This window comes from Salvelinus fontinalis, chromosome 11 (genome assembly GCF_029448725.1).
Source record: "Salvelinus fontinalis isolate EN_2023a chromosome 11, ASM2944872v1, whole genome shotgun sequence".
NCBI lineage: Eukaryota > Metazoa > Chordata > Actinopteri > Salmoniformes > Salmonidae > Salvelinus > Salvelinus fontinalis.
Window position 1 is genome coordinate 30,652,212 of NC_074675.1, and position 19,016 is coordinate 30,671,227.

At 40.4% G+C, this 19,016-nt stretch overlaps 1 protein-coding gene and 1 long non-coding RNA gene across 2 annotated transcripts; both read right to left on the bottom strand.

Moving 5' to 3' along the window:
• Positions 1-9,457: 9,457 nt before the first annotated feature.
• Positions 9,458-11,446, bottom strand: LOC129864818 (uncharacterized). Its single transcript, XR_008761254.1, has 7 exons — positions 11,338-11,446; positions 11,034-11,131; positions 10,619-10,873; positions 10,456-10,509; positions 10,255-10,326; positions 10,057-10,119; positions 9,458-9,888 (listed from the first exon to the last, which is right to left on the bottom strand). It is a non-coding gene; the product is annotated as an uncharacterized LOC129864818 (long non-coding RNA).
• A 2,626-nt stretch (positions 11,447-14,072) lies between these two features.
• LOC129865503 (natural killer cell receptor 2B4-like) lies at positions 14,073-18,815 on the bottom strand. The gene is made up of 7 exons (XM_055938349.1): positions 18,355-18,815; positions 16,644-16,946; positions 16,125-16,394; positions 15,844-15,963; positions 15,579-15,637; positions 15,418-15,495; positions 14,073-15,288 (listed from the first exon to the last, which is right to left on the bottom strand). Exons 1-7 carry the CDS (start codon positions 18,425-18,427, stop codon positions 15,214-15,216), a joined length of 978 nt encoding a protein of 325 aa, XP_055794324.1. The 5' UTR covers positions 18,428-18,815; the 3' UTR covers positions 14,073-15,213.
• Positions 18,816-19,016: the final 201 nt, after the last annotated feature.

Here is a 19,016-nt window from a genome sequence, read left to right on the forward strand (position 1 = left end):
CTGATGATTGATGAAATGGATCTGGACTGGATCTCTCCCTGACACCAGTAGAGACCCTGGTCAGACTCAGCAGCTCTACTGATGGTGAAGGTGGCTCCTGTTGTAGTGTGTCTGTCAGACAAGGTCACTACTTTCTTTTTTTTGGATTTGTACCATGTATAGCTCCAGCCACTGTCAGATCCCACTGAACAAGTCAGAGTTACTGTCTCTCCATTGTATGCAGGCTTTGGATTTACGGTCAGTGTAGTTTCAGGAAGAGCTAAGAAAACAGAGAGCAGAATATCAAAACCTCTGGATTCATGCTTGGTCATTTTAAATAATTTTGTTGCATTTAAGTTTTGATTTAAGTTTATTTTAAATAGGGGTATGTTGACTCTATTCAGTTAGAATTTACAGTCTACACAGTATATCTGTATTTAGATTAACCCTCATTGGCTCAAAATTTTAAAGTCCAGATAGTGATTGAAGATTAATAGTGAGCTCACCAGTGACACTAATTTAGAAAGATGGGCCCTATGTCAAGTGGTTATGGGCATGGAGGCACTTGAGGGATAAGATGACTTACCTGTCACTGTCAGTCTGACTGCATCACTCCACATATAATCCGTCCCATTGTCAATATGTGTACCCAGACACCAGTAGTCAGCACTGTCTGAAATCTTAACCTCTCTGATCTCATATTCATGCTTCCTACTGAGGAAGTCTACATCATCCTTGCTCCATGTGTATTCCCAGTCAGTGACTTCTCCCCTTTGTATGTGACATCTGAGAGTGACAGACTCTCCACTGAATATCTGGGAGGATGTGGGGTATATGGTCAGAACAGCCTTTGCCTGTACTGCACAAAATAAAACCTGCATGATACAATTGTTTTTTTGAGACACACAAAACTAAAGATATGTCTCGTCAAAAGAAGCTATAAAAATCACAAATAAAACATTTGATGAAGCATTAAGAGTTTGAGGCTTGATCAAGTGTACAAATATTTACCATCATCTTCAGAGTGTCCAGAGTAGATGTGTGTACTCAGCACTACAACAAAGAAAGTCACATTGCTTCAATATTAACTTGAAATAAATAATAACATGCCATAATCATGTTACTTATTACCAAATCCATCCTGTACTTTATTTTAAAGGTGCAATCTACGATTTCTACACACATGTTGGATCTTTTAATTAATTATAGGCATTCATTCTTGAAGAGTATAACTTTTAATTCCCTCAAAACTGTCTTATCCCATCATAAACTGAAATATATGGTTATGTTATGACAATTACTGTAAACAATGCAGATGAATGAATTTCCTTAGCCCAATCCCTCAGCCAAATTCCACAAAAAGTGTCAGGGTGACCATTTTGTGGTAGTTTGAATTACAGACTGCAGCTTTAAATGGCCGCTGACTTCCCATGTTCTGCACACAGAGAGTGTACAGAGACCAAAAACACCTAAACACCACTCATGAATCTCTTAACACAGTTTACTATGACTGTAGCGAAGGAACCCTCAACCATTTACAATAATCACAACTTGATTATACAACACATCCAACAAATATAGCATTTTATATTCATTGTCATTGACAGCACATTTTGCAACCACTGAGTTAGCACCACTCTTTAGTTCCTGAGTAATGACTTGGTTAAATGCACACCACCACATTAACCAGGTCTGCATGGCATCGGCTATACAAGCTCAGGTTCTCACAGAGATGCAACATCAATGTAGGGTGGTCACTTTCTTACTTCATACCTACACAATATTTGCTGATATTTCCTTTGAGTGCCATTTACTAATATTGTCTCAATAAGGGCTAAATCACCAAAAACAAAGCTAAAGCGTGAAACTGTCTTCATTTTGATTAATATCTTATCCCCTTTTCCCTTAAATTCTTAGTAAATCATGTAATTAGTGTTCATAAACAAACCCACTAACTCAGTACTTACATAGTAGCAAACAGAGCAAGGTGTGCTCCATTCTGTCCCCACAGACAAGTGACTTTCTCTACAACTACAGTCCTTCTAACAAACCCCTCTACTTCCTATATGATGACAGTCTGCTTAGATCACACCACTTCACGCTTAGATCACACCTCTTCACTGTACACAGAAAAACAGAGAGAAATTTTCTTGAGAAATGTAAAAATAGATAGATAGATAGATAGATAGATAGTATAGACCTTCCCTCAAACCTTTGTGCAGTTGTCAGATGGCAAGCCAAGCCGGCTCAGTTGTGGCACAACGGAAATGGACATCTCCAGCCACCCCTCACTTCTCGCTCTCTCACTCACTCACATCCACGCTCACTCACTCACTCACTCACTCACTCACTCACTCACTCACTCACTCACACACACACACACACACACACACACACACACACACACACACACACACACACACACACACACACACACACACACACACACACACACACACACACACACACACACACACACACACAACCTCAGATGGTTCTGTTATGAGTAATACATTTAGTTAACTACTGTCTACGTATATATGTTTGTTATTGTGTTGTTTATGGTTGTATATCAATTTGTCTGTATACAGTATGTGATGTGTATCAGGGCTTTTGTTCATGTACTGTAATGTGTGTGTGTGTGTGTGTGTGTGTGTGTGTGTGTGTGTGTGTGTGTGTGTGTGTGTGTGTGTGTGTGTGTGTGTGTGTGTGTGTGTGTGTGTGTGTGTGTGTGTGTGTGTGTGTGTGTGATGGTTTGTGTGTGTGTGTTGTGTGGTTTGTTTTTGAGTGTATTTTGTTTATTTTTGTCATTATTTTTAACTTTTTTAAACTTTTCTTTTTGTAAATAATTGTTTTACTTATTTATTAATTCATTTCTATATACATCATTTTTTTATATTTTTGATTATTTTTGATTAAAACTGCATTGTTGGTAAAGGGCTTGTAAGTAAGCATTTCACAAATAATATTTGATTTGATTTGTGCTTTATTTAATTCCACTGACCAGAGATGGGAGGAGTTTCAAATCTGTAACTGGGGAACTGTCACGTTCTGATCTTAGTTCCTTTTTTATGTCTTTGTGTTAGGTTGGTCAGGGTGTGAGTTGGGGTGGGTAGTCTATGTTCTATTTTCTATGTTGTTATATTTCTATGTGTTTTGCCTATGCATGGTTCTCAATCAGAGGCAGGTGTCGTTCGTTGTCTCTGATTGAGAATCATACTTAGGTAGCCTGTTTTCCCCATTTTGGTTGTGGGTGTTTATTTTCTGTCTAGTGGCTGTTCACCTTGTAGAACTGTTTCGTTTTCTCCTCGTTGTTATTTTGTGTAGTGTTCCGTTTGCAATTAAAATTATGACGAACACTTACAACGCTGCATTATGGTCCTCTTCTCCTTCCACCAACGAGAATCGTTACAGAAACACCCACCAACACCGGACCAAGCAGCGTGGTAAATTGAAGCAGTGCAATCTGGACTCATGGACATGGGAGGACATTCTAGACGGCAAGGGATCCTACACATAGAAGCAGATCCTGGCTGGTAGGGATCGCCTCCCATGGGTGGAGGCAGCCAGGAGAGCGGAGACAGCAGGAAAATGGAACCGGCGTTACAGCTGACAAGGAAGCCCGAGGGGCAGCCCCCAAAAATATTTTTTGGGTGGCACACGGGTAGATTGGCGGACTCAGGTAGGAGACCTGAGCCAACTCCCCGTGCTTACCGTGGCGAGAGAGTGACTGGGCAGGCAGCGTGTTATGCGGTGGAGCGCATGATGTCCCCAGTGCGCATGCATAGCCCGGGGCGTTACATCGCAGCTCCTCGAATCGGCCGGGCTAGAGTGGGCATCGAGCCAGGAGGGATGATGCCGGCTCAGCGCATCTGGTCTCCAGTGCGTCTCCTCGGCCCGGGGTATACTGCACCAGCCCTACGCACGGTGTCTCCAGTTCGCCAGCACAGCCCAGTGCGGCCTGTTCCAACTCCCCGCACTTGCCGGGCTATAGGGGGGATCCAGCCAGGACGGGTGGTGCTAGCTCTGCACTCGAGACCGCCAGTGCGCCTCCACAGTCCAGTGCATTCGGTGCCTCGGCCAAGGACAAGGCCTCCTGCATGTCTCCCCAGCCTGGTGAGTTCTGTGCCTGTGCAAAGCACTAACCCACCTGCATATCTCCCCAGCCTGGTGAGTCCTGTGCCTTCTCCCAGAGCCAGGCTTCCTGTGTGTCTCTCCATTCCAGTGGTAATCCATGGCACGATGCCTCCAGTGATAATCCATGGCACAAAGCCTCCAGTGATAATCCATGGCAAGAAGCCTCCAGTGATAATCCATGACACGAAGCCTCCAGTGATGATCCATGGCACGAAGCCTCCAGTGATGATCCATGGCACGAAGCCTCCAGTGGTGATCCATGGCAAGAAGCCTCCAGTGATAATCCATGGCAAGAAGCCTCCAGTGATAATCCATGGCACGAAGCCTCCAGTGATGATCCATGGCACGAAGAGACACATATCAATGGCACGAAGAGACACATGATCCATGGCGACCATAGAGACACATACCAGCTCTACTGGTAGTACTAATACTACCAGCAGTACTAAACCGGCACCTGTCAATGACACAAGTTCTGCTTCCACGAGCACATCCAATGCTAGCATCAGTAATTCTACATTTGTTGATTGACCACCTTGCATGGACACTGACAGTTGTGAATCTGATGCAGCCGAAGAGCTACTGCCCCCTTACCCGGGAAAGAACCGAACAACAGATAGGGATGTTGGACCATCAAAGAGGCGCAAATATGATGAGAATTACATTGATTTGGGGTTCACTTATATTGGGAGCAGTGCCTTTCCTCAGTCAGAGTGTGTTATATGTTCAAAAGTACTATCTCACAACTCGATGAAACCTTCACTCTTGCACAGACATTTAGAAACAAAACATGCCAATTTGAAAAATAAGCCACAGGGGTTTTTTGAGCGAGAATTAACCTGTTTGGGCTGCAAGGGGCAGTATTGAGTAGCCAGATAAAATGTGCCCATTTCAAACGGCCTCGTACTCAATTCTTGCTCGTACAATATGCATATTATTATTACTATTAGATAGAAAACACTCTCTAGTTTCTAAAACCGTTTTAATTATTTCTCTGAGTGAAACAGAACTCATTCTGCAGCACATTTCCTGACCAGGAAGTGGAAAGTCTGAAATCGATGCTCTGTTCTTCTTCCTGCCTATAAATGGGCACAAGACTTATTAGTATACATGCACGTCATTCACCTTCCTCTGGGTGTCAAGAGGCTGTGAGAGAAGAAATGAGTTGATTATCTTGGTCTGAGATGGAACACATCATCTTGGAATGACGTGTCCACCATTTTCGGTACTCTGAAGGGCGCGAGCTGGACAGTGGGATTGCCTTTTGTTTAGCTGCCGTTATAGGCGACTACAATCTCCGGCTTTGATTTTATTTGATTCATGTCACCATATCATCGTAAAGTATGTTTTTTCAATATGGTTTCATCAGATTATTGACATTTTTTCGGGAGTTTTGCCGTGTTCCGTTCTCTTCCGTATGTTGACATGGAGAGTGTCGAGCCACCCGGCTAGCGCGCTTGCTAAATGAAGAGGGAAAGTGTCCGTTCTGAATCCAAACAATGACTGTTCTGGACAAAGGACACCTTGTCCAACATTCTGATGAAAGATCAGCAAAAGTAAGACGCATTTTATTATTTTATTTCATATATCTGCCGTAGTCGCCGGCGCCCAAGTGTTTCTGGCTATTGTGCTAAGCTAATGTAACGCTACATTTTTTCTCCGTTGTAAAACACTTAATAAATCGGAAATATTGGCTGGAATCACAAGATGCCTGTCTTTCATTTGCTGTACACTATGTATTTTTCAGAAATGTTTTATGATGAGTAATTAGGTATTTGACGTTGGTGTCGGTAAGTTTTATGGCTGCTTTCGGTGCAATTTCTGACTGTAGCTGCAATGTAAACTATGATTTATACCTGAAATATGCACATTTTTCTAACAAAACATATGCTATACAATAAATATGTTATCAGACTGTTATCTGATGAAGTTGTTTCTTGGTTAGTGGCTATTTATATCTTTATTTGGTCGAATTTGTGATAGCTACTGATGGAGTAAAAAACTGTTGGAGTAAAAAAAGTGGTGTCTTTTGCTAACGTGGTTAGCTAATAGATTTACATATTGTGTCTTCCCTGTAAAACATTTTAAAAATCGGACATGTTGGCTGGATTCACAAGATGTGTACCTTTCATATGCTGTATTGGACTTGTTAATGTGTGAAAGTTAAATATAAAAAAAAAATATCTTTTGAATTTCGCGCCCTGCACTTGAGCTGGCTGTTGTCATAAGTGTACCGACGTCGGGCTGCAGCCATAATTAAGACGACTTTCGAGTAATAAGACATGAATAAAAGCAACAAATAACATTAATAAGAAGGGGCTAGAAGCATCTTATATGTTGAGCTACCGAGTGGCGAGGACAGACAAGTCCCATACTATTGTGGAGGACTTAATTCTTCCTGCCAGGATATGGCTGGGACAATGCTGGGGGAAAGGGCCCCAAAAACTATACAGACAGTGCCTTCAACAACCAACACTGTTTCACAATGCATCAGTGAAATGGCAAGAGATGTTTTGAAACAATTACTGCTTCGCATATAAGAAAGTGAAATCTATGCATTACAGCTGGATGAGTCAGATCTGGCACAGCTCCTGGCATATGTCCGTTATGTTTATGGAGTGTCAATTAAGGAAGACATCCTCTTCTGCAAAACATTGGAAACCAGGACAAGAGGAGGGGATCTTTTTAAAGTACTGGACAGCTTTGTGACATCAAACGGATGTTGGTGGTCAAGATGTGTTGGTATCTGTACTGATGGCGCAAAAGCCATGACAGGAATACATAGGGGAGTGGTAATGTGCATGCAAGCAGTTGTCCCCGACGTCACTTGGGTACACTGCAGCATCCACCGAGAGGCTCTTGCTACAAAGGGAATGCCTGACAGCTTGAAAGAAGTTTTGGAGACTACAATGAAAATTGATGACTTTGTTAAAGCAAGGCACCTGAACTGTTGTGTATTTCTGCACTATGCAATGATATGGGCAGCGACCATGTAAAGCTCTCACAACATACAGAAGTGCACCGGTTATCAAGTTGAAAGTATTTACAAGTTATTTTTAATTGAAAGACAAGCTTAAAGTTTTCTTAACTGACCATACTTTTCACTTGTCTGACAGCTTGCATGATGACGAGTTTCTCACACGACTGGCCTATCTGGGTGATGTTTTTTCTTACCTGAAAGATCTGAATCTAGGATTACAGGGAATCTCCGCATCTATATTCAATGTGTTGGACAAAATTGAGGCTATGATTAAGAAATTGTAGCTCTTCTCTGTCTGCATTAACAAGGACAGCACACAGGTCTTTCCATCATTGTATGATTATGTTGTGTGCAAATAAACTCAAGCTTACGGACAATGTCAAATCTGATATTGCGAAGCACCTTAGTGAGTTGGGTGCGCAATTACGCAGGTACTTTCCCGAAACGGATGACACAAACAACTGGATTCGTTATCACTTTCATGCCCTGTCTCCAATCCACTTACCGATATCTAAAAAAGAGAGCCTCGTCAAAATTGCAACAAGCGGGTCAGTGAAAATTTAATTTAATCAGAAGCCATTGCCAGATTTCTGGATTGGGCTGCACTCAGAGTATCCTGCCTTGGTAAATCACGCTGTTAAGACACTGATGCCCTTTGCAACCACGTACCTACGTGAGAGTGGATTCTCGGCCCTTACTAACATGAAAACTAAATATAGGATTATTTACATCCTTTCAAGCGTACACTTTCATTAACCTGTGGTGAGTTATTCACAATTTTCAATGACAAATAAGGTTTTATTTGTAAGATGGTTAAATAAAGAGCATAATGATTAATTATTATTATTTTATTATTTATGCCATTATCCTATAAGAGGTCTATGTCACTTCCCATGAGCCAGATTGTGACAAAAACTCACTCATTCTTATGTGTAATAAATGTATTGTTTTGTGTGTGTGTGGCAGGCTTACAATGATGGCAAAAATAATATGGTCCCATTACAAAAACTCCAAATACTTGTTTGTTTTTCAAAAAAGAAGCCTGAAACCTTGAATAAAGACTGTTGACGTCTAGTGGAAGCCATAGGAATTGCAATTTAGGTGAATATATATAGATATATATAAACAGTAGATTTCCATAATAAGAGCCTGGGAGGTGAAAAATAATAATAATCTGGTCGGATTTTTTGGGGATTTTTGCCTGCCATATCAATTCTGTTATAGTCTCAAACAATATTTTAACAGTTTTAGAAACTTCAGAGTGTTTTCTATCCAATGTTACCAATTATATGCATATCCTGGCTGGGCCTGAGTAACAGGCAGTTTATTTTGGGCAGTGTGTTCATTTTCATCTAGGCTTCATATACCTGCAGAAGTGTTTGCATGACTTCTTCTGCATGCTCATAGGTCAGTGTGACTGAGGGACATGAAACACCTGCCAACTTTCTTGTTAGGTAGTGAGTCCCAGGTTACTGGCAAAGGCCCTTCTTCTACGTTTCAGGTAACATCTTGTGGGGATGTCACTTCCTGTGGTTTGTGGTCTCCGTGGCAACCTGTTTCTGTTTCTCAGGAGCAGTGACAATGACCGGGCTGCTGGGTGTCTGTCTGACAACATAGACATAAACACATAGACACGGAAACCATCTAACTGGAACAGTGACCTTCCAGACCATGCAGGGACACTGAAAATAGCAGTCAGAGTCATACAACACTAATGCCATTAATCTTCACGACCTGTCTGTAGGATGAGGAGGCAATATGGGAGAACTGGTAGTCATGCATACGTAGGTTACTATGTGGAATTCAACACAGAAATGAAAATATTTAATAATGTTTCCCTTTAGATACCACACCCTGGCTAATGAGTCTTACATTTGCTTACTTGGAAGATCCTTTTGCCATCATAGATGTGCATGTCCACAAAGGAAGTGATACACAGTACCAGTACTAACCAGCTCCTCAGAACTCCTGCAGAGTATATGACATCATTAAACTGAGAAGAACTGATCTTTTCAGGCACACTCTTCCCCCAAAAGTCATTCTGAAAAATCTCTACGGGTCTTCAGCTGATGGGGTACGGCTTTTTTATCTTTTATGTTATATTGCTCAAGATTCAATGGGTAGATATAATTAAGTCCAAAAATTGATGTAGAAATAGCAGATTGCCCCTTTAACTCACACATTGTGGAGTCTGAGATCTATACTAGGCTGAAAGGAGGTTTAACCAAATTAGGTTTTATGGAAAAGTTGATAATGATGACAATATCCATGTACTGTAAGAAAGCACTAATTCCATCTGGTGGATAAACAAATGGTTTATTAAAAAAGCACAATGCAAAAATATTGTAAAAGTACAGGCCATTCACAAGAATACGTGAATAATTCTTGTTGGGAAATTCAAATACAAATATGTTATTCTATCATATGAATGACAGATATAAATCAACATCACAATTCAATACACAATACAAAGCAGATACAATTACTGTAGCTGCAAATAAGATCCATCATCATTACACCTTATAATACAAACATCTGTTACAGTGAAACACAATTAAACCATGCTTAAATACAACATATCTGTTGGTAAATAAACATTTGAAAAAAATCCTTAATGTATAATGTGTGTGTGTGTGTGTGTGTGTGTGTGTGTGTGTGTGTGTGTGTGTGTGTGTGTGTGTGTGTGTGTGTGTGTGTGTGTGTGTGTGTGTGTGTGTGTGTGTGTGTGTGTGTGTGTGTGTGTGTTTGCTTGTGTACGTTGACCTTCTATAATCCATGTCCCCCTCAGGTACCTGCAACATGTCACCACACAAAGTTGTTTAGGACATGCAGTCAAACATACTCTTTAGAATCAAACAAAGAGACATACTTTAAATAGATACAGTATACTTTGATATCAGAGCATTAGTTCCATATTAGTATCATATTAAGTATCAATCACATATGGCTATTAGTCTTACCTGGGGATGTGCCTGGCTTCAATTGAGAATAGACTGAATCTGCCTCAGGTGGAGTTGATGTTTCTGTAAGGGGTGAGGATAAAACACCAGAATAATATAACAGTTATATACAGATTATTATACAGCTAGTCAATATGGGGTCAAAGAAGTGTGAGGTTATGATAGGGGGAATATTGAAGGAGGGATGTCCAGTCTTACATTTCTTCTTCTTGGCGTTGGCCTTCTGTTTAAGGTCAACATCAGCATAGGTCACATCAACAAGTCCAGTTGCTGATGAAAATTGACATTTCCAGTCAACAAATGAAGGAAGTAGCTTATTGCATATTCTGCATCTTCATTGAATCTCAAAAATCGCACATTTTGATTTCACTGACTGCCAACCTGTAGAATGGGTCTTACCTGTGGTCTTCCCCGTCTTGACATCAGAATAGACTGGATTTTCTGTTGGATCAGCTGGCATTTCAGAGGAGGAGGAGGAGAGAATTTGTACGTTTCTATCAAATTTAACGAGTAAAAAACACTGCTACATTTTGTATTAATTTATGTGACAGTTGAGTATTACTTTTCTTCTTCTTGTCCAACTTTTTGAGTTTTATCTGTGTGTACGTCACATCACTTGATCCAGTAGTAGCAGTACCAGCATCTGAAATATACAGGTAATACACTAATATCTACTTAGTGTTAGTATGTTAGTCATATTAAACATATGAAGAGCAACAACAACTATATACTGTATTCATGCTTAACTTAATATAGTGTACAGTACCGCTGTCATTACTGTCAGAGGGAGTGATTGTATCATAGATGTTAGTGCCACCTGTTGGTCAAAGAAGAGAGAGATAGATTAATTAGATGGTTTTCCCTCAGCTTGCCTAGGGACATAGAGTACGGTAACATGTTGTATACAAAGTGGATGGGGAAAAGTCAGTGTGTGAGGTTACAGAGAGGGTAACAGTGGTCTGGACTAAGAGACTGACCATGCCGCAGATGTGTATACTCAGCATCAGGAGCCCGACCCTGGGTAGATCCTTGGTCCTGTTGGGGGTCCAGGTTGGTCCTCTGGGGCTGGGGGGGCCTACAGGGAGAGAGATAGTCATGAAACACACAGATTAGATGTTACTGTATGAAAAGGAACGTAGTTGAAAGACAGGTGTACTCGTGATAATATTCTGTTTCAACATGAACCTGTAATGAGAAATGCATATTATAATACTGTTTTAAACTTTTGTAATTAGACATTTTTATCCTAAACAGTTAAATGAGAAATTATAAAAGTCTCACATTTGGCGTTTTTATATTGACACAGCAGTACCAGGAGAATGGCCAGTAGAACACCAGCAACAACCAGGCCCACAACCACTCCTACTAGGACTGATGTAGAGGGTCCAGGAGTTACGCCTGGAGAGAGAACAGCAAATTACCGTCAGACTCTGAGGTAGTTGTAGAAAATAAATGAAGTAGTAGACAAGCAAAACATTACTACACATTTCTACACAGACACGTACACACACACAACATTCACAGTGATAGTGACAAGATCACTGATAATTGATTATGTGGATCTGGACTGCATCTCTCCCTGACACCAGTAGAGACCCTGGTCAGACTCAGCAGCTCTACTGATGGTAAAGGTGGCTCCTGTTGTAGTGTGTCTGCCAGACAAGGTCACTACTTTCTTACAAGGAACTCAAACCGGCTGCGCGCGTGCGCCATCGTGCGCTATCGTGCATAGATGTATTTTGTCCCCCTACACCAAACGCGATCACGACACGCAGGTTAAAATATCAAAACAAACTCTGGACCAATTACATTAATTTAGGTACAGGTCGAAAAGCATTAAACATGTATGGCAATTTAGCTAGTTAGCTTGCTGTTGCTAGCTAATTTGTCCTGGGATATAAAAATTGAGTTGTTATTTTACCTGAAATGCACAAGTTACTCTACTCCGACAATTAATCCACACATAAAACGGTCAGACGAATCGTGTCATTTCTCCTCCCATACTTTTACATCTTTGAACTTATATGGTGATTGGCATCTCCACTTTCATAGTATTACCACGACAACCAGCAAAACAGTTCGTCTTTCAATCACCCACGTGGGTATAACCAATGAGGAGATGGCACATGGGTACCTGCTTCTTTAAACCAATGAGGAGATGGGAGAGGCAGGACCTGCAGCGTGATATGCGTCAAAAATAGGAATGACTTCTATTTTTGCCCTTGGCAACGCAGACGCTCGTTGTCGCGCACAAGCAGTGTCGGTGCAATAATTGAATAACATGTATTTCTACATTTATTTTGTACCGCTCGCGCACGTGACTTGTACGGTCTGGTCAGCATGTTAGCATTGTCTTTGTACCATGTATAGCTCCAGCCACTGTCAGATCCCACTGAACATGTTAAAATTACTGTCTTTCCAGTGTATGCAGGTGTCACGACTTCTGCCGAAGTTGGTCCCTCTCCTTGTTCGGGCGGCGTCACCGGCTTTCTAGTCACCACCGATCCATGTTTCATTTTCGTTTTGTTTGGTCTTCATTGTACACACCTGGTTTCCATTCCATAATCATGTTCCTTATTTAACCCTCTGGCTTCCCCTTTTGTTTTGTGCGTGCTTGTGTTTGTCAAGTGGTTCCGTGTACGTGTTCTGGATTGTTTATATTTATCCTTGTTGGATTACTGTTGATATTGAGTAAAGATCGTGGCTTTACTCATACCTGTGTCCTGCACCTGACTACGCTTTATTCCATTCACCTGGAACACTGACAGCAGGGTTTGGATTTACAGTTAACGTAGTTTCAGGCAGAGCTAAGAAAACAAAGACAGGAATGAAAAATGTGGATAAATTCCTGGTTATTTAAAATCATTTATCTGTTGCAGTTTTGATGAAAGTTGAGTTTACATACTGTAGTGGTATGTTGACTCCATTCAGTTAGAATTTACAGTGTTTACAGTACGGTATTTACATTAACCTTCCTTGGCTCAGAATTCAGAATGTCCAGATAGTGATTGAAGATAAATAATGAACTCACCAGTGATGTTGATGTGGAGAGATAAAATGAGATATGAATTTTGGGGCGGTCTTGTCCTTGTCCCCTCGCACTGGTTCTGACCAGCCTGGTCAGAGAGAGAGATGGTGGTGGTTTTACTGGTCTGACCTGGAATCTGTTCTTTATTTATTAACCAGTGGTAAGTCCAGCCTGTGAAGTCTGATATGTCACAATGCAGCTTCTATCAGATACAGAGGTACCATACTCTGGAATTCTTATCTTCACATTGTCAAAACCTCATCATCCCTCAATAACTTCAAGCGAAGACTTGGGGTCAGCCTGATGAACCAAACTACCCAATAATCCCCTTCATGTAGCCTAACTCTCACTCACACACACAAACACATGTACCCACATATAATCAAATATGTTTTTTCTTGTTTACTGAATATATTATGTACACTTATAATTAATATGCTTTGTTTAACTGATTAAACACACTTTTTTTTAAACGTATATTTGTGGTGTGGTTTTCACATCAGCCATTTTGGGCTTCTTACCTCAATAAATAAAAGATAGATAGATAGATAGATAGATAGATAGATAGATAGATAGATAGATAGATAGATAGATAGATGACCACTTAACTATGACAAACAAGTGACCTAATGTGAAGTTCCTCAGCCTTTTAATTTCATACACTGTGCACTGGAAAAAGTCAAACTTAACCAATTGCTTAATTAGCATTATTATGCAAGTTGCGTGGACTTAAAAATGACGAGAATTTGAGCCAATCTGTTAGAGTCTTAAATCAACAAACTCTGCTTGAAGTCAGTTGTATTTGAACAAGCTTGTTGAGTAAAATACAAAATGATTCTTTGCTCAAAACCACACCAATCATCATCATTATCATTATTCCAGCATGATCTCTTCACAGGTTGATTTTCAGAATGGTTTGTTTCAATACCTGTGTATCTGTCTATAGTTGTCTCTGATTGAGAGCCATATTTAGGCAGCCATAGGCATTAGGTAGGTTGTGGGTAATTGTCTATGTGTAGTGTTTAGTGTCAGCACGATTTGTTTGTATAGCTTCACGGTTGTTTTGTTCGTTTGTAAAAGTGTTTGTTTCGTCTTCATTAAAGAAGATGTATTTATGTCCTCCTCTCTTCCACCTATAGACGATCGTGACAATTTTCTCTACCCCAACAGTCATTCTGAATGCATGTTGCATGTGACTTAAATGTTAAATAGTTGGATATCCTAACTTTGACTGGATTCCAATAGAAATGACACATCCCTTTGCAAGCCGGCATAATTTGACTAAACCAGGAGTTTCAGACCAGTGTGTTAGGGTGTAACTAGGCCCTCAGCGGCTTTATGATATATGTAATGTGTTGTCATAATGAGTTTAATTTTAAAGATAACATATTCACTTAGACATTCACTTGGTGAAGGCTACAGTACTGAAAACCATTCAATACAACAATCATGCCTCTGTTGCTAACAAATACAGTCGTGAGTGGTAATTACAATTCATTCTAAATGCAAAGCACTCAACGTATGCAAAAAGGTAGAAACATGTTTTATTCTGTGAATGGAATATTTTGGGGAATTAATTGAATTCCATCTGGTTATTGGGACAGACATGAATGCCATTTTGGACATGCGGACAAATCAAATAAGACCATCTACAGTCCACATGTAACAAAGACTCTCCATCATATACTCTCTGATTACAACCTCATCGATGCCTGGCCAGCACATAATCCTGATGCAAAAGAGTACACTTTCTATTCACAGGCATAAATGAACTTCACTAATCAATGTCATACTATTATCTACAACTATTTTCTTTAATCTAGAAACTAGAAATTCGACATATGAGCTTGTCTGATCACAACACCTATAACTGCCTATGACACATTTCAGAATCTAATTGTAACTAGGCCCTCAAAGAACAGCATAAGGCCTGATGATACACTATATATATGATAATTAAAAAAGGGAGAAGAGTACAATCATCAAATTGTAAGCAAATTGTGTAGATCGTGATGAAATGAAACAGTAACATCTAGGCCTATCTACAGAATGTACACGTGTAAGATGCAGAGGATGCAGAGGGTTCTATATCTATGCAAGGCCCAGCCTATGACCACATCCTGTTCAGCTCACAGTACTTTCTGGTAGGGACAAGGGGGGCCTTCTGGGCGTCCAAATGCGATCTTGTCATACAGAGTCTGCGGCTACATGTGACAGACAGTCAAGAAGAAACTGTTTCAGCATCAAGAAAGGTATAGACTATTCTCAAAGTAGACTACATAGTCTTCCATTCAATCACAGACATTTTAACATTATGACCATTTATATCTTACCTTGTTCAATCTTGGGATAACCAGATCATTGACAGTTTCATAGATGGATATTGGGTTTACATGACTGTTTGATATTGTCTGGAATCAAAATACAGCCCATTACAATTCAGTACATACAGCTTCACACACTCAGATACATAATAACGGCAATGCATACTTACATCTCTACTTCTTGTGTTGATCATAATATCAGCATATATTGTGTTGTCAGTTAGATCTGCTGTGTTTTATAAGAACAAAATATCAACCAATCAGATACATTTCATACAGGATATCAACAAACATACCCAGGAATAAATGAGGGGTCTCACTCTTTTTCTAATTTCTAGCAAATCCCCCCTGCAAAATCCTATCAGCTGAAGAATACTTCTAGAACTAACAGAAATGTAAATTTAAATATAGTGGAGGCCCCTAAGCTGTACATACCTGTGTTACTTCGGCCCCTGCAGTAGCACACTGCCACAGCTACAGTGAGGATCAGCACCACAGCACCTCCCACTGATACTCCGATGTAGATGGCATACGACGCCAGTCCTGTCACATATTCTACAACACACATGATTAGACTATACAATATGATAAAGACTAAATGGCTCTATATCATATACATCCAATGTAATCAAATGCATTACATATTATATTTGACAACATAAGCGTATAAGCACACTGAAAAGTTTATGGAAGGGATTATTACGATATCTAGGTACCTGGGGTGGTTGTGTCATTTCTACACTTTACTGTCGCAGAGGTAGTTTTCCAACTGACTAGGTTGGAGGCGTTGCACTTTACACTGATGTTTCTCTCTGCTGGTGAGAGAGAGAAGTGAATCTGCTGGGCGTCCCCGTAGATCTCATTGTCTCTCTCCCAGGTGTAGGTAATGTTGGGGTAGCAGGACACGTTGCACACCAGCCGTACCGTACAGGAGTGGTTGGCCAATAGCTTGATGTCTGTCTGGATCGCCACCTTGGATATAGGTTCTGACCAACCAGGAGAGAGATAGAGATTCATAATTAGTCTTCTAAATGAATCCTACCATAGCCATACAACCAGAAGAAAGATCATTGAGGATTAAACTTGAAAATGTGATTGAAATGTAACAAAGCATGGTGAGTAAGGTCAGTGTAAAACCCCAAATTCAGTGTTAGCGTAAAGACCATCAGCTGTGGTCATGTATAAAAATAAGAATGATATTTAAAATAGGATGCAAAAAGATGAAAACAGCCTACCGTGGACCTTCAGAGTGATGGTCTTACTGTCAATCTGACCTTTGTCCCCTTCACCTGTAAGTAGAAAATCCCCTGAGTCTTGCAGTGTCAGTTCTCTGACTGTTAAACTGAAGTTTTTAGTGTTCATCTTTAGTCTCCCCTCAAACTGGGATCCAGGTGAATATATAACTTCTGAGTTGAATTCTACGATATCCCTTCCTCCATACTTCCACAACAAGGATTTGAAATGTCCCCTCTCTAAGCCTGCCAGCAGCTCCATAGAGTCCCCCACTCTCTTGTTGATGATCAGAGGAACACCCACAACTGAAAACACACAAATACACACGTTATTCTGACATCAATCAATGGTTGGACACTATATTACAATGATCTTATTTCTGTGTAATTATTAATGTAAGTAAGATGTAGCAAGTACTGTAATTACTCATTGTTACACTTTAATAATACTTGTTACAGTGTGCCTACATTAATAATTACACAATAATACACTGCAATGCAAAGTCCTACCTAATCAATAATAGATAATAATGGATTAGATTTACTTAGCACATTTCCAGGTTTCATTTATACTGTACATAACACTTTACAAATTTTCACTTTATATCTTTATGTATCTGAGTGTGTGGGTCCTATTTTACTTCATTAAAGTCCACTCCTCCCCCACATTCAGTAGAACAGGATGAGATGACAGGAAAAGAGAAGTGGGGGTGGATCTGATAACCCCTCCTCAGCTCACAAGTACAACTCCCACTGTGTTAAATGTGTAATCATTCACCTGAAATGTGTCATATACAGCGTTGGCTACATTATAAATACATGTCAGTCTGAAGAAATGAATTATAAACCCTTACACGAAAATACATCTGTAATGAATGACAGCCATTAGGCACAAGGTGTTAAGATCTGTTGCGTTCTAGAAGCAATTGTTAGGTTCTTAGACACTAGAGAAGCTTAAACAAGTTGAATTCTTCCCAAAGGGTCAACACAGCTGTAGTCAGACAAAGACATGTTCCCACCATCACAAGTATATATACTCCATCACAAGTATATATACTCCACAAGTATATATACTCCTCCTTCTCTCCAATCCTTACATCTTATGGTTCAACAGGAAGAGGGTAATAGGATAATAATCCATTTTTTCTCCCTTCAGTGGATCTGACCTGACCTCCTGACCTCAACCCCTCCTTCGCCTAATCCACAGATGTCAATCTGCTTCCCCAATAGCAATCCTATGACCTCCTCCCGTCCACCCAACACATTCCAAAGCCATCTGTCCTTCTACGGAGACCCATTACCTTCTGACATAAAACCCAGTCTCTTTCAATCCTTTATACACTATGCGTCTGATCTATCATGTCTTTAATATCTCAATGTTCAAAGTTCACCCCGAATCCAACACAATGCAACAGCTGCTGACCCAACCACACCATTGGCACTCATTCAAAACTGCAGAATCACTTCATCATGATATGTTCCTGAATATAGCTATTATGTAGGTTTTATCAAACAGGAGTAAAGCAAACGATTCTAAATACCCAACCAATCACTGATGGCTAGGCATTCTACAGGCAATACACATCGTTGCAAAGACAAACAAGGAAGTTAGAGAAAGCTAGCGGTTTTACTAACTTTATAATTCAAGAAAGCCCATGCAATAGATTCAAAGCACGAACAGGATAATATATAGATATTTTTTTACAAAACTTACCATAGTGGAGGTTGGAGAATAGGATAAGTAGTATTCCCTGTTTGGAGAAGCAGGAGAAGGGACCACCAGACATCTCTGTAAGGATTTGACTGTTTCCTCAGGCTGTATGTCCTTATCTATCACTGTCACTGGTAGCTAGGAGTTGACTAACCGATACACACAGAGAAGGAATTGTAGAGTAGAGAAAGAGCAGACTTCCTTTTGATGAGGGCTGCTGTTCTATAAAATAATTCCTGTTTGTTAGCTGAAAAGGAGGTCACATTCTATAGTTGCTCTCTGAAAATACCCCTTCACTCAGCTTGAGAGTTAGAAGATGAGGCGTGGGTGTGTTTGGGGTCTGTCACTGTGTTGATCAGTCTGATGGTGGTGGAGCATGTGTTTCCTAGCTGCTGCTGGTTGTGTGGTTCATGGTCTTGGTGTTTCACAGATACCGGTAACTTGTTACTTTATGAGCAGACCACTCAGAGTTGCAGAGAAAGAGAAAGGAGGTAGATAGAGGGCTCGGGGGAAGAGAGAGAGAGTGAGACAGAGACAGAGAGAGATGCAGCTTAAGCCCCACCCTCTTCAACATATATATCAACGAATTGGCGCGGGCACTAGAACAGTCTGCAGCACCCGGTCTCACCCTACTAGAATCCGAAGTCAAATGTCTACTGTTTGCT

Excerpts from the sequence above, each read along its gene's own strand:
- LOC129865503 (XM_055938349.1), bottom strand. The coding sequence starts at position 18,427 with ATGTCTGGTGGTCCCTTCTCCTGCTTCTCCAAACAGGGAATACTACTT. Across the intron at positions 16,947-18,354 it reads ATTCTCCAACCTCCACTATG|TTGTGGGTGTTCCTCTGATC; the intron begins GTAAGTTTTGTA and ends GTGTGTTTTCAG. Across the intron at positions 16,395-16,643 it reads CATCACTCTGAAGGTCCACG|AACCTATATCCAAGGTGGCG; the intron begins GTAGGCTGTTTT and ends CTGGTTGGTCAG.